Genomic DNA, 21,572 nt, shown 5'->3' on the forward strand with positions numbered 1-21,572 from the left:
TGCAGATCACCGGACCAGACCTAAGTCCTCCAGTGCTGCAGATTCACATAGTTAACTTGAAAATAATATTTGGAAAACTAAACAGGGAAAAATGGTATTTTCACCTTGATCTAATCCCAAGTTTCAAACGGCAGACTGCACAGTCAAGTCAGCGTTCACTTCTTACCTCAGCACTAAGTGCTCTTAGACTCAGCTTCTGAGATAGGACTAGGGTGAAGACTGCCAACAGGACAGGTTCTGACATTCAAAAATGTCTTTTGAAACTCTAACAGTTTCCCTATTCTCCCCTTTTGTCTCCATCTCTAGAAGAGTGGTACTAGAATTAGAACCAAAATGATTTCTGAAGTTCTCATCGGTTTAAAACCAACCACCCCAAAAGCCCACACACAACAAACCCCACACCAGCTGAGAACAACGTAGGAGAAAGTCCTGCTACTGATGTCTCCACAAAGAGTTACCTCTGAGCCTCTAATCTTGTGGCTGATCTTGTTGTGGCTCCAGAATGTGCTTCATCGTCTTCCTCACCATCTTCTTCCTCGCCTTCCTCCTGCTCTTTTAGTTCATCTTCAGAAGATGTTAATTTCTGCCGTTTTCTTTCTGGCTCCAGTGTTTCTGCCCATGTAAAATTTTACACATGTGCTATAACTTTCCAAAAGCCCTCCAAAAGGATATGGACACTTAGTTTAGAAAAGGTATTCTAACCACAAATCCCATTGCAAGTCAGTCATTTTCCATCTCCATTATGCTTCAACATTTTTAATTCACACTTGTTTGATTTATTTTCCCTAAACACATTCACCATAGTTTACTTATGCAGCTTGTAGCCAGAATCAGAGAGAATTCATGAGGCTGTATAGAAGCATCTGGGATGCAGTAATTCTGACATGAGATTACAGCAATTCATGCATATTTGCATAATATTTACACTAGCTGGAACTCAATGATTTTTCCTCAAGAAAGGAAAATAGATTAAAGCTGATCTTGCTGCTATTAGTAAACAGAAAGGCACAGTAGTATCTCCACATTCTGCTGGGAATAGAAGAGAACAGAATAAACCAGGTTGGAAGAGACCTTCAAGATCATCGCGTCCAACCCATCATCCAACACCATCTAATCAACTAAAGCATGCAACCAAGGACCCCATCAAGTCTCCTCCTGAACACCTCCAATGATGGTGACAAAGCAGAGTTTTTCATGTTTTTACCAGTTTCCTCTGACTGAAGCAGAGCACGCCTGGGCTTCCTTCCCCTTTTACGCACAACCATTTCCGCCTTCTCAGCATCATCTTCCTGAAAAACAAAATTGCAAGAAAGGAAGGCAAGAACAATTTAATTTAAATAGAAGACAGACATTTTTCATTATATACTGCTTATAGACTTCCAAATGAAAAAGGACTGCACTTACATTTGTTGTTTCTTTCTTATTAGATGCGTCTGTACCTAGAAAGAAAAAACAACACAGCCCACCAATTTAATCCTGAACTTCAAATCTTTTGCCAGTTTACAAAGGCGTTCTTTCCAACTCTGGCAACTTTGCATAAACATCACAGAAACTCAGAAAACATTTAAAGTCTCTACCTAATTTACAATATGCCTCTGTTGTATTTTGTTATATACAGAGATGGAGGCAATTATTAATTTGCCTTTTTTAAGTAGTAAGGATTTGTATGACTGATGTTATTTATTGCTTTTTGCATATGCTATTTTGTTTTAATGGAAAAGCAAAGTGACTTATCCTTTTTAACTACTGTCAACCAATTGCAGAATCACAGAAAAAATTAGCTTGGAAGAGGCCTCTGGAGGTCATCTAGACCAACCTCTTGTTCAGAGCATGGCTATATTAATTCATACTGTTCAAGCTCTTGTTCAATCTGATTTTTCAAGTCTCCAAAAAATGTGGTCCCCCTAAGCAGTCTGTTCCAGTGCTTAGCTGTCAATGATGAAGCATCAAATGGCTGTAGCTCAAAAAGACAGTACTTAAAATCTGTCTAATATCTGGTATGCAAATGATGTGAAGGAATTCTTACTTTTAGGTCAGTCCTTCTTACAGGCTGGCCACTGTATTTTGAAGTACACTCATTACCCAACAACCCATCTTCCAACAAGGCCTCACCCCACCGCAGATGCTTACCACTTCTACCCTGACCAACTCTGAGATTTTATAAAGCTTTTGAGCCTTGGCCAATGGAATTAACTGCAACACTGCAAAGACAAAGATCCTTAGCAATAAAGGGAGCAAAGCAAGCTAAACAAAAGGAAGTTTTTGTACCTTTTCTCCCTCCCATAAAATTGCTCCTTTTTTTTTTGTTTTCTGAAAGGAGCACAGAAGATGATGCAAATTCTAAACCCATCGCCATTAGGCTGACAGAACAAGCAGAAGAATGTTAATGCAACTGATGAAAAATAGATCTCAAGAAGCACAAACCTACTCTAGAATTCACATACTTTTTTTTGCAGTTCCTTTGTTAAGGTTCTGGGGCAAACGACACACAAAGACATTTAACTATTGAGTTACGACCCGCAGCGACACCTAGGACTGTCCACAGCATGAAGTATTTTACACAAAATAATTCTCACAACCAACGTTTCCTAGTTCTGCTGTGTTCAAAAGACAGACACTTCAAAATCTTGGTATGTTTCTGGCAAATTTGTGGCAATGTGGGTCTTGACAGAAGAACGTTCTATGTAAGCACAAGGCAGGACTTAAAATACACCAATCCTCTAGTTAGAATGTGGAAATGTAGCACTTTTTCCTCAAGGTAAGTATAAAAATAAGTAAGTATTTAAAAACTTTACCAACTTTACAGCAGCAACCACTGAGGGAGCTGGGGTTGCTTAGTCTGGAGGAGGCTCAGGGCAGACCTTACTGCTGTCTACAACTGCCTGAAGGGAGGTTGTAGACAGGTGGGGATTGGTCTCTTCTCCCAGGAAACCAGCACCAGAACAAGAGGACAGAGTCTCAAGCTGTGCCAGGAGAGGTTTAGGCTGGATGTTGGGAAGAAGTTCTTCAGAGAAAGAGTGATTGCCCTTTGGAATGGGCTGCCCAGGGAAGTGGTGGAGTCACCATCACTGGAGGTGTTTAGGAAGAGACTGGATAGGGTTCTTGGTGCCATGGTTTAGTTGATTAGATAGTGTTAGATGATAAGCTGGACTCGATCTCAAAGGTCTCTTCCAACCTGGTTAATTCTATTCTAACTGCATGAGTTCGTATGGAGTGAAAGGAAACTTTCTGCTCCCCACACTATGTGCAAATCTGTCCCTATTGTAAACCCTTGTGAGAAACATCCCAATATTACCAGAATAAGTGAACTGCACAGAGGGATTCCACTTTTTCTTTTCGCTACCAAGAAGTTTTCAACCCCAGATGTTTGAACAGGAGAAAGAAAGAGAAAAGGATCTAAGTTTACATTACTTACTAAAAGTACATTATTTACTTACTTGCTTGAGGTGTTTTCCTACTTGCAAAGACAGGAAACTGCAGCTGAAATGAAAGAAATAAAATTTAAAAAAGGGTGGGTCTTCTAATTTCAAGAAAATCAGAAAAATCCAGGATTGTATTATACAAACACAACAACTTGCTCTCATTCATAGCAGAACATATCTGCCAATCTAGAAAGCGTGAATAATAAGGAGCATACAGGAAGTTTACAGTTTCACAGCAGCATGCATTTCTCCACTGGATATTGGAAATGGGTCAAATCAGCCCACAAACTAAAGAAAACAGCAGTTTCAGTAACCTAATTGACAAAGTCATCACAATAAGACAAAGTTAAAAGCAGTTTCAAATACATTTCTGAAACCTGAATTTATCAGTAATACAAAACAGTTGAGTGCAGTGACTCTATGCAATCACACACAGAGAGAGCTGCAGATTTAGAGATCACCAGGATTTTGTATTTGCACAGAATGTAGAAAAGCTAATATAATTACACAATCTCTTATGAAGGCTACCCAGAAAATGCAGTTGCTTTCATCACTGAATGACTACACTAGGGTGGTCTATGCTTCCTTTGAACTAGCAGCATGTTCTCAAGCAGCCTAGGGGAAACTCATGCCAAGGTTCTATCTCACCTTGCAGAATCCTTATCTCAGATGGAGGGCAGATATTGCTCCTTCTGGAGCCAGTCAGCCTGTACCTGACTGACACACCAATTAATCATCACTAAGAGGTACAAGATCTTTATAACAGCCAACTAAAACATGATGAATCTGTTCCAGTACCGAGCCTTGCAAACTATATCTGTTTCTGCAGGGGATTTGAATTAAATTCTGACTTGATGGGGAAAAAAAATAATCCACCCAACACCAAACCCATCAAGATAAACACCTCTTCCCCACAAATCACACCAGTTCAAATTCAATTAATAAATTAATATTTGGAAAAAGAAAGTTAAGATTAAGACTAGAAATTGCAAAACAAAGCTCCACCAGGCCTGTGGAAGGGACAGGACTCAAAGGGCTACCTGAAACGCTGCAAAAGCACAGAACAAGCAGGGGCAAGAACTCCTGTCTATAGCCTAGAGAAATTCCTAAGGCTTCTGACACCTATGTCAGCTGGTGTTTCACCAGGCAAACAGGCAGAAAGCTGAAGTTGCAGTACAATCTGGCTTTTAAAATCGCCTCTTTTCTATGCAGTAACACTGATTATGGCAGATAGGAATTTCCAAGAGAGAAGCCTTCTACCAGAAGGCCAGCTAGCTGTACTTCACAAATACCCCTGATCCATTACACCCTGTGCTGTAATCCACTGGACTGCAGAAGCGATCTCAACAATATTTTCTTAGCAGGAATATACTTCACAAGGGTTATGAAATTAAGATATTGCTGAGCTTTAAAAGACAGAAGTATGCTTCATGAGCTCTTAAGTTACTAACCAGCATGCCCCTAACATTGGAATGAACTGTACACATTGTAATATAGAGAATGTAATTGCATTAAACACTATTGCACAGATATTAAGAATTATTATGAGCTAAAATTCTGATAGGTTCAGTAGAGGAAAACTAATATGAAGTTTTCAAAACAAAGCCATCCTTGACCTTCAGGCCAAAATTACTCTCAGCACAAGCTGTAAGTCCCATGTACACACAAACAGAATTTCACCCTGTGTACAAGTAATGCTTCTAGGCAGTGCAACAGACTTGTATGGTTGTACTGAGCTTGATCTTACTAGGATATTTGCTGTGTTCTGATTTAATAGCCTATTTTGCTTACTAAGTTCAGTTGTTATTAGGAGGCTCTATGAATAGCTTTTGTTTGCTTAGACAGAAGTCAATGATCAAGTTTTCCACAAGATGTTCCTGAAATAGTATTAAACAGATAAATGGCTCTCAAATTACCGTCTTTAAATGCACCCAAACAAAATAAAGGCACTTACATTCCCAGTGCTGATATCAGCTTTTGACTCCCCACCTGAGGGAAGAAATACGAATTCAGAACTTGAATGTCACTGGTTTTTCCTTGTTTTTTCCATACAGGTATTAAGAGCTACTTACCACCAGGCTGTACAGCTTCGAGAGGGTATTTACGAGGCCTTCCCCTTTTCCGTTTCACTATTACAGGCTGGTTTTCCTATTTCATAGGAAAGGGAAAAGATAATTTAGTTACTATAATTGACTTTTGGCATTTGAGCAATGTAATACAAGGACTGCTGCTAGCTCCACAACGTGCTAGTGACAGAAATAGTGTTCTTAGGTTAAAAACCACAGAGAAGGAAGATTCCGTAGTAAGAGACACTGCCTACTATGAAATCCATTGATACGGCTAAAAAGAATTAGGGCACAAAGCATGCCTGAGAAGAGTGTCTTCTACCCCTTCCCCCCAAAAACTCTACCACTTGGTCTCATAAATACTGCTGGCCCACCCTAAATATCCAGCTACACCTTTTCAGTCTTACAAGAACTACAGACTTGGTACCATGGCAGCCCCTTTTCTCAATGCCATATGGCAGAGGCTGTATCTTGCAACAGCTGAGCAGGTGTTACTAAACAAGTCAGTTTCCTAGTTATCCCAATATACATATGGGTGATGTTCTCTACACACACAGGGCCTTTACTGAAAAAGGCCCCTTACTTGGAAGTGTAAGGTTTGACACACAATTTTAAGTAATGAATATGGTCAGAAGTTCAGATCATAAGGATCTCCAGCCTCAGATGAACCCCCCCCCCCTTTTTCCTACTTACAAGGAAAGAAGGTTAAGTGCCTCATTCAGCATCTACTGAAGTCTAGTCATGTACCCCTAGCAATGGATCTTAGTGACTCAAGCCATGTGAACAAACATTAACATTCTTTAAGTTTTCATCCACCTCCAAATCAGAGGGTAAAAAAAAAAAAGTAAATGACAAATCCCCAACATCTTTATGGGAACTGGGTCCATTTCTAGGGGCTGGCAACTATTCTACTCTCTAGGGTTCAGACATCTGTTTATAACTACCACTGCAGAATATCACAAGCATATTCCAAGACTGTTGTGATAATATTTTTGTAAACCCAAGTCATGCTGGCTAGTGACCACACTGTCCACATCCCAAAGTTTTCAGAAAACATGATTTGTGTACAACACAATGCTACAGAATCGCTTTCTAGACACTTCAGTAGTAGTATTCAATGCAGGAAGTGAGTTACTGGTACTTCAGTAATCAGCCACTGATGTGTTATGGCAAGTTTATACTTTGTGACACTGAACTACAAGGAGTCAAACATGAGTGAACCAAGTTTTCACAGCTATTTCTGCGCTGGCGATTTTTAGTATTGCTGTCAACAAAATGCAAAGTACTTATTTTGAGCATGAAGCTGCATTATCTTAGTGAATTAACATAAGTAAGATCACTCACCTCTGGTGAATTTTCATTGGATTCTACACCATGCCTGTCCTTTTCTGACGTTTCCTGGTCGATGGTAAGTTCATCTTAACGGAGAAAAAAAGAAAAGAGAGAACCTGTACACCTCCGTTTTATTAGACAAAGAAAAAGGTACAAGCCACTACCTCTGCACTAAAAGCATTACTTCATTCTGTAGCCCAACATTAGTCAGAAATTAATTGCCTTGTAGCAACAACATATTGTTTTGCCAGGATTCTTCCCTGACACCAGATGTCCGAGACAGGTCTTCTAATTCAAACCAACAAAAGCTCAAGAGTGTGACCCAGTGTAAAACGGTAACGTAAATACAAGCCATTAGTCAATTTTCTCCCACATTCCATGGAACAGGAAGCTGAGGATTATTTCAGAACAGTTTCAGACTTGTCAACATGCTCACTGGAGAGACAGAACTACGAATAGGTCAAACTAACAACAGGAACGATACCATTCACGCACACAGACTGAAGTTATAAAGCCAGTATGAACACTGAACCTACCACCTTTCATTATTAATTTTACTGCAGTTAGTTAATTATGACAGTGCTCCTTTGTGCACTCTTTCCTGTCTGGTTTATCTACAGAAACAACCAGGACTGATTCTGATGGTGAATATGCTATTTTTTCCTTAATGGAAGGACATCTCTTATTTGTGGTCAGTTAGAAGTTCTTCCTGGCACACACCTCACGTGTATTCCCTATCCAACACTTTATTTGCAATTAGCTTTCCTACCTGAGATACAGAATGAAGCAATCATGGAGTGGATAGGTGGTGGCACAGTGGAAACATCAGTCTGCTCTCACCATTAAAGGAATTAGGATTAATGCACTATTTGATAGCAGAAATAGAACAGACAGCAACTAGAGAACACATGCAAGATATTGCTGGTATCAAAGTGAGACCAAGTTCTAAATTTTTCTCAGAATCATTCATATGAAATTAGCACTCAGTACGGGTACAGAAAAATGGTCCAGAATTGGCAATTTCATTACCTTTTTCTTCCAGAGTCCTTTTAGGAGGTGTATGCTTTACATCCATTTCCTTGGACACTTCTGCTCTACTGTCTGAAACGACTTCCTATATTATTTTGAAACAACAAAGAAAAGAGACTCTTACTACAAATTAAAGACCACTGTCAGCTATTTATATGGAAAAAAAAGCCCCAAACCACTAACCAACTGCAGACCTCAATATAGGAGGAATTATTTTATTCATGAAGATTTTGGAATGTCTCTTAAAATAGTCCCAAATATTCTGTATGTACTCATAAAAGCAGCATCTATTTTGTCCAGAATTCCTGTTTTGCCTTGGAAGGGATCGGGGAACCCCCCCAGAACTGAACAAATCTGATACCCTCTTTCAGATCCCAGATCAGTATGACCATGAGGATGCTGAACTGACTGGGCAGCTGGGATCCAACCACGCTCTAAGTGATCCCAGGCCCCTAAAAGCTGTGCACATCAGCCACCACAACCCAAAGAGATTCAAGTGCTGTGAACAACAAACACAGACTCCTGCCCCTTCTTTTTAATTTGTCTTCCCTTTGAAAAGTTAAGTATCATTCTACAGTCAGTTATTTTGTATCCAAGACACTGCAAAAGTAGTTTGCTGTTCATAATGAAAACACCTCCCATGACAAATTGCTATGGAAAGAAAAGCTTAAGACTTCCATCTTAACTTACAATGGCATAACGTTAAAAAAAGTGTTCTTGAAAATACCTTGATGTTATCAGGTTTTGTTTTGGAACACTGACTTTGTTCATCATCTTTTCTCACATCCTGAGCAATCAGCTGGTTGCCTGCAAAACCAAACAACAGTTCAAGTGTTAAAAACGTGCCTTCTGCATTTGTCAGATTTTGATGCCACTTTCATACCAGCTCATCGTTAGTGCCATCTGGAAGGTTCTAAAAAGCAGCATCTCACGTAAAAGCTATGAACAGACAGTCATGACTTCCTTAGGAAAGGCAAAACAATTACAAAAAAGAATTAGAAGTCTCTTCTATGAGACAGGTAGGGTTGGTTTGGTTGGTTTCAAAGATAATCTCGAAGTTAAAATTTGACAGGTAGATCAAGAAATAAAACATCAACCTTAAATTCAACTCATCCAGAGACACAGAAAGAAGTGCTGTGGGTCACTACAATGTATAGCTTATAATTACTCTTCATCAAATCAAACTTCATAGAAGCAGGATAAAAACTGTTATTAAAATTGGACATTAAGTATCCTAATGTATTGCTTTTAAACTGTTTTTATGCTAAAAGGACAAAGGCAGTTAAGTGTAGAGCTTGAAGAGCTATTACATAGTCATATTCTTAATTGTATCAATAAAATATCTATCTTAGAAATAAGTTAACTTCATCCAGCTTTAACTTAGAAATGTTTATGCCTATCAATGGACTGACTTTGCACTTTCTGCTTCTAGAGAGATAAAAGCTCATAACTAAAACTTATTTCTATCCAATCCAATAGCTACCCTAATACTCTTCCGAGTAGTATAAAATTAATTACCATCTTTTAATCAAGCACATTAAAAGTAGTATTAAAAGTTGTTTTGGGAAGAGCAATTGCTTTGGAGTTTGGAATTCCCCATGTTCCATTCTTTTCTCTGAAATACCATTTTATGGCCTAATTGCAGCAGAACAGCTTTACACAAATCCATGTAGTTGTGTGTCACTTGTGTCACTTACATGTGTCTTTATCCACTGTTCCTGAAGACTTACACTGTATTGCTCTAGATCTATGTTCTTCAGTTATCTGGGGATCCATGTCTTCCCCCTACACATAAAACACAAAAGGTAACTCTTTACCTCCTTTTTCCCCCATAAAGTTTACCAACAGAGAAGGGAGAAAGCTTTTGCTGCTTGTTAAGTACAACATGCAATAAAATGGAAAGCAGCAGCATTACCAAAGCAATTTATTCCTAGAGCTCAAGTAGTATTTACTACTATCGGATAGCACCATGAAAGAACTTCTGACTCATAGTATTTTCACAATTTTTGATTAATATTTTGAATGAAAACAGTCTCAGTTCTAATTAAGCACCTACTATGTGCTTTAAAAGCAGCTTACAGCAATTCACACAAACTGTTTCTGGATTTAGAAAGACACACTCTTACATGTCTCACTAGCACTAGAAATGTGACCAACCACACTGTATTAATAAATGAGTTTACTACTCAAGCTAGAAAGTTGGAGGTTTCTTAAACTTCTCATCTGTTATATGACTTGCTTCTGCTCCTTAAGAAACACTTTACATTGCAACTTTCCCAGTCACCCCTTTTATACCTCTAAGGAGCAAGTTCTTGTGACATCACAGCAGACTACACTAAGGTTTGTAGTCCTGATCAAAGCACCCCAAGAACAATCACTACTTTTGCCCTCCGTTCTCAAAGAGGACAACCAAGCTTCTCCCTTCTGTCAGTTAACAACAGTCTTGAAATAGTCATAGAGTGTGGAACAACAATGCAAGAAATTTTATACTGGCAAATTTGAAAGAATAATCAGACATCAACCTACACAGCTGCACAGTCTCAATATACACAAACTGAGTATACAATAGAAAGTACTATTTTCCTTCAGAGAATATTTAATGTAAATAGAAGCAAATTCAAGTAAGGGCAAAAAAAGGCAGCACAGAGAGAGAGTAAATATAAAATCCAAGAACTTACATGTAAAGTTTCTTTTTCTGAAGCAGCATTCTTCTGCAGCAAATCTACCAAAATATAATCACAAGAATAATTAGAAAAAAGGTAAGCAAGAACAAAGTATCACAGCATCTACTCCACCTCCCTCAAAGGATTCCAGAGTGCCTGAAACTATGTAAAACTTACTTTTGATGGCGGAAGTAAGAGGCAACCAATCATCTATTTAACAATATTCAATAAATGAGTAAGTAATAGAGAATGTGTCTTTCTGAGAATCAATTCATGGCTAAACTAGAGGCAGGAGGCTGTCATCTTTGTACTCTATGGTAGCTCTGACATTTCAAAGATAGTTCTAGCATTTGAATGAATTAGAGTTGTATCCATTGCAACCCTAGATCATGGGATGAAGCAAAATGTCATGAAAACTATGCTGTGACATTGAACTTTGCATAACTATACGAGTGAGACCTGCAGCTGATGCGGCACGCATAAGGAAACTGTTCAATTGCTACACCATACTGCACTCTAACTCTGATAAAGTAGAGCCTACATCTTCCATATCACAAAAATGTGGAAAATCATTATGAATTATGGGATCTGATGAGCACTTTGCACTTTTGAAAGAAATCTGTAGCTTCCAGAGCCACATCATATAGATGCAATTAAAGAATCATGGAAAAGCTGCTCCACTGGGTGCTCTATGAACTCCCTGAGGTCTGATTCATAAAGGCACTGAATTAGTATTTTAATTAGGAAAAAAAAAAAAGAAGCTGCTGAAACATTCCAAGCAAATTTTCCTTTCAGCTACAGTAAGAACATAAACCTATAATCCAATAAACCCACTCCATTCTACACCCAATTTTAAGGAACTTGTAGCTCATTTCTTAAATCTACATGTTTTAACAGCAATTCTTCCACAGCTCCACCGGTCAGTCGCACAGCATCTTTCAATTTTTAAAGCAGTGTCAAATGAAGAGCTAGATCCTACCCACTCAACCAGCAATGATTTGTTTACATTCCAAGGAATCTTGGACTACTAAACTACTGTGTCTGCTGTTCATACTCATGACAGGACACACATCTGTCTTTTAAACAACTTCCTTTTACGTACGCTGAGCTATATGTCTAGATGTATGTGTATGTATATAAGAGACATAATTGTGTGGTGGGAGGGAGGAAAAAAACCCCTCTCCACCAAGAGCTACAAAGCATTACTCTTCAGTGCATGTCATATCTAACATGATTTACACAAGAAATGGGTTTTTGTTAAACATTTCTCAGGGAACAAGATTATCACAGCCAGCTCAATCTGCACATTTTGTATGTTAAGCACTGTCTGTCTGGGTGACTGAGTGATGTGAAGTGGCAGAGTTTTTCACACACTTAAAAAGAAACCTCACAGCAGAGGAAAAACTGGTTCAAGTTTTGGATCTGCTGTCCTGAAGATCACAGTTCTCAGGATTTACATTTTCTTGCTTGTAAGCTGAGCTTGTCTCTTACCATTTAGATGGATATACACCAACATTAGACCAGGTATGTAAGTTTGTCCTAACCCAACAGTAAAAAGGAATGCAAGATTTTAAGACAATGCTCATTTCTCACTTCACTCCCATGCATGTCTAAGGAGTGAGCTTAACAGTGTGTCCTTTCATAGCATACAGGCTTTCAGCTGCAACTGTCCATAAGAGGAAATGCATCTTTAACCTCTCTGGGCTCTACATGCCGCAGTAGTGCTGGGACCTCTTAGAATTCACTTGAGTTTTCCTTGTTACTCCATTAACTGAGGTTTAGCTCTCATCTGGCAATATTGTAAACATCTTTGTAATGCATCTGGTGCACAAAATCAAACAAGATGGGAACAAAGCAGGGCTTTGTTTCTGCTTTAGTAGGAAAGCCGAACAATTGCAACACATTTTAAAATAATGGGGTTTTGGGAAACAGGGGTTTTTCTTTATTTTTGGGGGTCCCAGTTGAGATAAATTTAATATATGAAAAAGGAATTACTGAGCACAGAGCCAAGTCAATTGAGATTTCTAGTTAAGTGGTTACCTACTTATAAATGCTCTTCCAATTTCAGTGGAAGGCCAGAAATACTTTAATTTTCTGGACAGAAAGCAAGAAAAAAAAAACCAAATAGCACTAGTCTACCCCCTTTCCCCCCAAAAAAAAACAACCCCAAAACCAACCAACCAACCAAAAACCAAACCACAACCAACAAAACCAAACCAAACCAACAAAAAACTGAAGCCCCCCACTTTCTGTAAAACCTCTGTGACTTCAGTCAAATAGTTCTCATTCTTGTCATATCCTCACAGAGGCTGTCACAAGACCTGAAACCAGGATGGCTCTAGGTTTCTGAGAAAGCAAACCATTCTTTGGGAAGCTTCTGTATCTTTCCTGGACACATCCACTTCTTTATCAATTTTAAATAGAAAAACCTAAATGCTTTCCACCTCTCTTTCAATATGTCATATTGGAACACTCCTTTTCTTTCCCACAAACCAAATGCTGAGCCACAGGAGCTCTTCAATAGCATTCAAGATTTCTGAATGCTTTGCTTCAGTCCCTCTACACATGATCACAGAATGGTTTGTGTTGGAAGAGATCTTAAAAATTATCTAGTTCTGACTACCCTTGCCCATTACTTTAAAAAATCTGAATTAAACATAGAACATAGTCTGTATCAGACCTACAACCTTTCCATCAAAAGTAATGGTCCAATCAGTATGAAAATGAAGTTGCTATCAGTATAAAAATCACCTTTTTGAAACTCTTTAGTATGAAGATCCACATATCCCTCTTCATTTCTTGGACTTTCAGGCTGCTGTGGCTAAACACAAAATCAGAAGAAACAAAAAAATATTGCAGACATCTAGAACAAGTATGTCTCACTCCCCTCCCTCAGGTCATGATGAACATTGTCTTATAAGAAAACTTTTGAAGACTTCTGTGGATTATTATTAAGCCAGCAGTAGAGACATCACTAAAGAACACCAGCAGAGCTAAATCACACTACTGTTAAACAGTGCAGTGCCCAGCTTTGACCTCAGAGTTAACACTGGTACCTAGAGATGGGACTAGAGATTAGCTGTTTTGAAAAAGAGAAATCTCAGAAAGTGAAGGTGCAATGTCTACTAGGAGCTCCAAGTATGAGCAACAGTCTAGAACTGTTCATATACACAGAAAAAGGTGTATCTGCAATGTACAAAGTAGTACAGGAATCTTTTTAACTCCTGTGGGTTTGGTGTTTTGTTTTTGTTTTTTGTTAATTCAAGCTGTGGCTCAACTCTAAGTTACTGATGCAGAGATAATGCTCTGTGGAGCTAAGTGTACTTAAGTCAGACCTGGACATTGTAAACTCAAGATATATGCCATATGGTTATACTGACTCTAGCATCATCTTATGCTGGCAAACATTACAGCTGTTTGCAGGTGGAACTCAACACATCCCACCAGACTGAAGTTGCCTTGGATTTTTCTGACATGCATCCCAGGCACCAAAACCATCTGGTTTGCTCTGAAGCTGCAACCAGAAGTCCTGGCAGATCCATGCTTTTATAAATGCCATGTTCCCCCTCAGAGTTTAGCAAGATATGAATAGATAGATCTATTCCCACATATGAATGAAGAATTAACTCATCTTGAATCTTGGCTTGTATGGATCACAGCACAAACAGGAAGGCTCTGCTTTGGTCTTTCATGGGCTATAGGTGACCATGAAGCCAAATACCCTGGATTATCCAAGGATGCCCTATGCCTCTGTTGCAGCAGATAATGAACTGCAGTCATCTCAGGATAGATTAGCAGCAAATGTTCCTCAAACACATGGAGAATGGGTGAGCCTGAAGCCTGGCAAGGCAGCGGTACAATGAAAGGAGCAGCAATGCATGTTTACTGTTTCTAAGTACTAAACCAACAATTGCCAGCTGTGAGAGCTAAGGTTCCTGTGACTATTTTACAAGTACTATCATGAGCAACAGGCATACAGTATGACCAAGCCTAAGAAAAAAGCAAACCTGGATGTCATGGTAACAGAAGAAGCATGGCTGAGGGAGGGAATTGGTTCTACCACAGAACAACATGGACAGCCCACGATTTAAGTGCCAGCTGCTTAGAAAAGTACAGCTGAAAATTGTGAAAAACCACCCTTCAAAATTGCTGAAGTTCAAATGCCATTTTTGCTGAACAAAAATCAAACTGTAGAGTAAGAAACCCCACAGGATGTGTAATTACACAAGAAACAGTAGAGTCCAAAAAGTTCAAAACGCCATAAATACCTCGTTGGGTCTCAAGTTACTTTCAAATTCTAGTTCTTCTGCCAACTTTGGTAAAGCTGCATTATTGCCTAATGAAATACAAATATGTTAAAATGATTAGATTCCATTATGCTGTATTTATCTCATGCTCTTAGTACCACCTTGTGAACACAGCACATGAATGTAATCCCTTCCTGTAGGCAAAGGAAACAAGAAGTCTGTCTGCAGCAAACCAGCTCAGAAACCCCCACCTGGCACCTACGAGTACTTCTGTGCCTTCCTTAAAGACAAACAGATTGAAAAATATAGGCTATCAGGACTTACCACAGCTCATTTATGAATTCTGACTTTGGCTTTCCTTGCTTGCAATTTCAAAACAAAACAAACACAACAAAAGCCACCGACAGATTTCCAGACCAAACTCCTAACCACAAATTACCTCTATATTAACAAATGCTGAGCTAACAGTTCATACTAAGGTTAATATTTTTATTTAAGCTAATATCAGATCTCAATCCATAAGCTCTAGATTCATAACCCCTCTCCTGGAGGTGTTCAAGGCCAGGTTGGACAGGGTCTTGAAAAACCCAGTCTAGCGCAAAGTGTCCCTGCCCACGGCAGGGGGTTGGAACTACATTACTTTAAGGTCCCTTCCAGCCCACACTGTTCTATGATTCCATGGTAACCAAGGAAATTATGACAGGTTATAAACTGAAAAGTTAACAAAAAGAAATCCTCACCTGAATTCAAGGCTGTGTTACTTTTTTGAAAAGTAACTTTAACTCCACTATCATCTACTGTGACCAAGTTCGTTTTGTCATTGCTGCCATACAGCTCTTCTGCATGCAAAGGCAAGTCACTTTTCTCCCCTAATTCTGCCTCTGTTGTCACTTCACCATGGTTGGTATTTACAGTCCCTTCACTTGCAGAAACTAAGGAAAGAGCCTGTGTGCTAGGCAAGGGAGTCCTTCGTTCAGAAAGGTCACCTTCTAAAAGCAAGTCTGAGTTGAATTTATGGTTTACATTCCTTAGAGTTTCGCTCTCCACTGCTGCTTCTGAAACCACAGAAGAGAGTTCTGATGTAACATCCTCAGGCAAAACATCTTCAGCTTGCTCGTCATCCTCACTGGCCTCTGAGGAAGGACCTGGACTCATAGCAGTCTCTGTACTAATCTCCACACAAAGGGCTTCATCTACACTCACGAGGTTCACTGAATTTCCATCTGTTTCTGTGATTTCACTGTCTGCTGTGGGCTGAGATGCCGCTGGCTCTTCCCTCACACCACCGCCATGGGTCTCACTCTCTCCATCGATGACAACCAAAGAATTACTGTTTTTTTCTGGGCCTGTAGTTGATAGGGTACATTCAACCTGGTCAGCAGTATCAAACATTTCCTCACTTTTGTCTTTTACTTCTGTACTCTCAGCAGCAAGCTGACTTTCTTCTATGACTGTAAAGGTGAAGAGACTATCACATTCTTCCATTGTACTCAGAGTGATCACTGCTCCCTCCTTCTCTCCTATACTCGAAGCAGCGTGTTGATCTTCACTGTTGGTGGCAACTCTCAGCACAGGAGCTTCACATTCTCCCACAAAAATCACAGAACCTTTGCTTTTTGCATCTGCATCAAAAGCAGCTAGTCCAAACTGTTCATCTACAGATGCAGTGGTCTCTACAATCTTACATTCCTCTGATGCATTTGGAGAGACAATAGCAGCTTCATCTCCTGCTACAAGGAGCTGACTTTCAGCTTGTGGTTCTGCACTGATCAAAACTATCTCACATTCTTCTGTCATGCTTGTGGTGATCATAGCAGCTTCGTATCTTCCTTCCGTTTCTGAAGCAGCAAGTTTGTTTTGATCTTGCACAGCTACACTGGACATTGGAGCTTCAAAACATTCTGCTGTACTTGTGGAGATCATTACTGTTTCATTTTTTGACTCCGTGTCTGACACATGTTGAATTGCCTCCTCTGTGACTCCTCCTGCCATTAAGATTACTTGTTCTTCTGTAACACTTGTGGAAATCATAGTACACTCATCTTTTTCTTCCTTACCACTAGCAGTTGGGTGACTTTCATCATCATTATCATCTCCTCCTGCACTGGATTCACTAGGCATGGGGACCTCATACACCTCCATATCTATAGAAACCATAGCATTCTCATTCATTTCTTCTGCTTTCACAGAGCGGAGCTGACCACCATATTCAAGAGCTGCACTTGACATAGGAGCCTCAAATTCTTCCACAATACTGGTGGAAATCACAGTGCACTCATCTTTCTCCTGCTTACTGCTGAAAGTATGCACACACTCTTTGAACTCTGTGGCTGTACTGGGCATAGGCACCTCTGTGTCTTCAGCATCCATTAAAATCTTAGAGCTTTCACCACTTTCATTTGCTCTCGCAACAGCAAGGGTACTTTCTTCAGCATCCATGGCTGAATGCAGAGGAGCATCACTTTCTTCTGCTGTGCTGGTGGAGATGATATCACCTTTTACTTTTTCTTCCCCATCAGCAGGAATAAGGGAATCTTCATTTTCCTTTGGAATTGCACTGCTTATAGAGGCATCAGATTCTCTGCTGTCAAATGAAGTCATGGAGTTCTCATGTTCACCCTGAGCACCAGACAGACTCTTCTCTTGCAAAGCCATAGCACTAGTCATGGGACCCTCGTATTCCTCGGCATCTAAGGCAATCAAGGTACCTTTATGTGTTCCTACATGGGCAGTCAAGGCACCCTCATCTGCAGCACTTGCACTGGTTACGCTGCTTTCAACAATCCCTTTATCACCTTTGTGGTTGGTGCCACAATTAGCTTCTTGCTCTGCACTCGTCATGCTGTCCACAGTAAGCTTATTTGGGTTTGTGCCAGCCACTCCTGACTCAGCTTCCATTTGTTCAGCAACTATGCAGATAATGGAACTTTCACTGTCTTCTGCACCTATACAAATCAGTGCATTTTCACTTTCCACTGCTGTACAAGTAGAAGCATGCTCATTTTCTTCATTTCCTCTTCCTGTGCTGGTCACAATGCCCTCACCTTCTTCATCCTCTTCTTTTGAGCCTGTACTAGTCACAAAACCTTCATCATCACACAGACCTACACTGACTGTAGTGATACTGGCTTCTTCTGCCCTTGTACTGTCCATTAGACTTTCACATTTTTCAGCTTCTAAACAAACTGCAAACCCCTCATTGCTGTCTTCTAGACCTGTGCAGACAACTGAAATTTCAGCATCATCTTCTGGGGTTATGCCTGTGCTGGTCACCGCACTTTCACCATTGACAGTATCCTCAGATTTGTCACCACTAGTTCCAGTTGTGGCACTATTGTTTGCTACCATTGCAATACATGCACCAGTTACAGTGCTTTCTCCTTGGGCATCTGTACCAGTCACTGAGCAGATGATGAAGTTATGACCTCTTTCTTCTGCACCTGTGCAAGTCACAGTACTTTCATGTTCCTTAACCTGGCCAGCTCTCACACGGCCCCTGAAGTCACCTCGACTGTCACCACTTGTTGACCCTTCACCTGTTTCTGTCCCCGCACTAGTTACAGCTCCATCGCTCTCCACTTCACCTAAGCAGGATACAGAACTTCCATATTTGCCTGCTTCTACACAAGTTGAGGTCTTTCGCTTTTCTTCAGAGCCTGCACTAGTCACAGCATCATCTTTTTCTTCTGCCCCAGCACTGTTGACACTGTCTTCAGTTTCTACTCCACTTGCATTGACTGAATCCTTACCACTTTCTTCTGCATTGACGCTGGCACAGTCACCATTTTCTTCTTCTGTACTTGTTAGGAAGCTTTCACTTTCTGCTAATCCTTCAGTGACGACACCACCACCACTTTCTTCAGCTGCAGCAACAGTACATTCACCAACATCTGTACCTGTGGTGCAACTGCCACCCTCGCTGCTTTTTACCCATATGCCTGTTGTGTAACCTTCATCAGCTTCTATGCTTGTGCAGAATACAGTCACCTCTTCTGAGCATGTGGTTGTAGCGTCAATGTCCTTTTCAGAATGTGAAGCACCCTCAGCTCTTTCTTCTCCTGTGCTAGTGGCTATTACAGGGCTCTCAATGATCTTTTCCATGCTAGTTCCTATCATAGTAGCTGGAGTTGTTTGCAGGCTACTGCATGACAAACTAGGCTTACTACTTCCTGCACTGGTGCCTACTGCATTGCTTTCATTTTTATCGTCCATACCAAGCACAGCATTCCCTTCTTGCCCACTGGCTATAAAAGAGCCTTCAACTGTTTCCTCAGGAATTCTTTCAGGCACTAAGACAGAGGAAGACTGTATCATATCATCAAGATCATGCCCCTCACTCTTTTCCACATTATCCACCATTGTGCACTTTTCTTCCTTTGTGGAAGGCTCTGTACTCAAGTATGCTCCTTCTTTTTTTTTCAGAAATTCTTTTGTTGTTACATCTCCACAATCTTCAGTTACATCAGTCATCAAGTCTTTCATTTTCAAATCTCTTCCCTGAGTGTTTTCTAACCTTGCTGCTTCACTGTAATCGTCTTGACTGTCTTCCATTGCTTGTTCATCAGGTCGGGGCACCTCATTACTGTTTGTCATAGCGGTGCTGCCACCATCATCTTTCGTGACAGAATTCAGCACCACACTATCTTGCCGTCCCATGTATGCAACCTGTGCTGCAGCATTCTTCAAAATGCAAGTATCTTCCAATGAAGAAGTCCCATCTGAATTGTGGTATTCTTTAGATGTACTATCAAAAGAATCCGTAAAATCTGAGATATCCATATTCATGGACTTTGCATCAGCAGCATCTTCTCTGGAAGAATTAATTGCTAAAGGAACATTATCTGAATTAGAATTAATCACAGTTTTAAAATTCTTTGGTCTTCTGCTATTTTCAGAAGCTTGATCCTTACTGGGAACATTCCGTAAGAGTCTATCATTTGTTTCATATGCAACGCTCGTTTTATAAGTCCCTTGTTTATTGGATCCTTGATCCATGGAAGCTTGCTTGGACAAAGTGTTTAAGGCACCAACTTGTTTATAAGAGATATCTTCTTGTTTAACAGTTTTTTTAGCTGTAGGTGGAAATTGTGATTCACAACCTTCAGCGTCTGCCAAGCTGTGTTTCAGTTTCTTATTTGCTGCAAACTTGGCATCTGTGGCTGGGAGTGAGTTTTGAATGTTTTTCCTTTCAGTGTTAGGTGCTACCTGGACTTTTGTTCGTTTCACATCAAGCTCCATCAGCTCTTCCTCATGACCAGAATGCAAGTCATCGTTATTCATACTTGACCTTGGAGGGGCTGAAGCACGACTGTTAGTAGCTGTGCTAGCTGATTGCTTTTCCTCTCCAAGTAAACCTTGGTGTGACATACTGCCTTTTCTGTTTTCACAGGGTATCCTCTTACTTTGTTTTTTATCCACTGCCACTGGAATGCTCAACGCTTTTTCATGGCCGCTGTCATTTTCTTTAATACCTTTATTTTCTGATTTGATATGCTCTTCCTTCTTCTTGATTTCCTTGTTGCTGTGCTTTAAGTTTCTGCTTTTGTGGCCTTCAGCAGAGAACCTTCTTTCTAGTTTGGAATTACTTGAATCTCTATCTCCTCTATATTTCTCTTTTACAGATCCTTTTTCACCAGAATGTAACTTAACTTTGTGACTGAAGTCTTTCTGTGATCCCTGAGTTGACTGTGTGCCACTTACAATCTCAAACTCAGCACTACTCTCCTCAACAACTTTGTCTTCATTCTTGGATTTGTGTTGCTTATCTGAATCATTCTCCTCCGCACTCTTATCTTTGTCTAGTTTCTGACCAGTCTCTTGTTTAGTTAATTTTTCCTGCAATTCTGTTTCAGATGCTTTGAATTGTTTACTATGACTCTTCGACTTAGACTTCAACAAAACCTTGTCTTCTATAAGGCTCTTAGATCTTCGTCTATCTTTGTGAACACCATCTTCTTGTTTCAAATTGCTATCAGAGTTGGTGGATTCTATTTCATGTTTATCTTCTGAGTAGCTTTCGCTTCTTCTGTGTGATGCAGAAGCAAGCTGCTTTGAGGCACTTAGGGAATCCTTTTGAGGCCTAGAATCACTCAGGGATCTTTTGGACTTGTATTCTGCTCTTGATTTTTCTGTTGAGAGGTGTCTGTCTTTTTTTGTATCCTTACGCAGCAATTCTTCAGCTTTAAAGGCTGATTCAGAAGTATTTTTTCCATCTTTTCCTGTTATCGATATTTTCCTTTCACTTCGGTGTTTACTTTTTCTTTCAGATTTGTCATCTGAAACCTTTATTTGTTGATGCTTCTGACCACCATCCTCTCCTTTCAAACTTCTCTCAAATGAATGGAGTTCAGCATCTTCACTTGATTTATGAAGACTGTCTCCTTTATATTTGTGCTTTAAAGAAAGTTTATCTTCTGAAGCAGTTCTTTCCTTTTCATTTTTATCTCTGTAAGACTTGGATTCTTTTTTGGCAGCATTTCTCACATGTTGAATTTCTGCATCACTATCTTTTTTGGGGTGTTTTTCACTTTTAAATATGGATTTCTGCTTCTGTAGCTCTTCACTATTGACTTCCACTCTATCCAGTTGCCTTTTTGGATCTCTTGTTTCACTGTCCTGCTGGGCTCCTTCACTCTGAAGGGAGGTGGATGTTTTTCTTTTATGTTCTTTTTCTGCCTTCAAATCACTTTTGCTTTCCTCTGTTGAATGTACCGACTCTGAAAGCCTTCTAAGCTGTTTGGAGATTTCACTTTTGCCATGATTATGCTTGAGTTCTTTGGAAGAATTTTTCTCACAAGCCTGCAAAAGAAAGTT

At 39.9% G+C, this 21,572-nt stretch overlaps 1 protein-coding gene across 1 annotated transcript in view; it reads right to left on the reverse strand.

Moving 5' to 3' along the window:
- BOD1L1 (biorientation of chromosomes in cell division 1 like 1) overlaps positions 1-21,572 on the reverse strand; it is a 33,707-nt gene that overhangs the window by 2,947 nt on the left and 9,188 nt on the right. Inside the window, exons 10-23 of the mRNA XM_054172427.1 lie at positions 15,500-21,557; positions 14,781-14,848; positions 13,264-13,333; positions 10,528-10,571; positions 9,547-9,634; positions 8,577-8,656; positions 7,850-7,934; positions 6,833-6,906; positions 5,495-5,570; positions 5,377-5,411; positions 3,438-3,480; positions 1,405-1,439; positions 1,205-1,289; positions 459-612 (exon numbers count right to left, since the gene is read on the reverse strand). Of these exons, the coding sequence (XP_054028402.1) occupies positions 459-612; positions 1,205-1,289; positions 1,405-1,439; positions 3,438-3,480; positions 5,377-5,411; positions 5,495-5,570; positions 6,833-6,906; positions 7,850-7,934; positions 8,577-8,656; positions 9,547-9,634; positions 10,528-10,571; positions 13,264-13,333; positions 14,781-14,848; positions 15,500-21,557 (6,995 nt within the window). The remainder of the gene's footprint in view (positions 1-458; positions 613-1,204; positions 1,290-1,404; positions 1,440-3,437; positions 3,481-5,376; positions 5,412-5,494; positions 5,571-6,832; positions 6,907-7,849; positions 7,935-8,576; positions 8,657-9,546; positions 9,635-10,527; positions 10,572-13,263; positions 13,334-14,780; positions 14,849-15,499; positions 21,558-21,572) is intronic.

This window comes from Dryobates pubescens, chromosome 23 (assembly GCF_014839835.1).
Source record: "Dryobates pubescens isolate bDryPub1 chromosome 23, bDryPub1.pri, whole genome shotgun sequence".
In the NCBI taxonomy this organism is placed as follows: Eukaryota; Metazoa; Chordata; class Aves; order Piciformes; family Picidae; genus Dryobates; species Dryobates pubescens.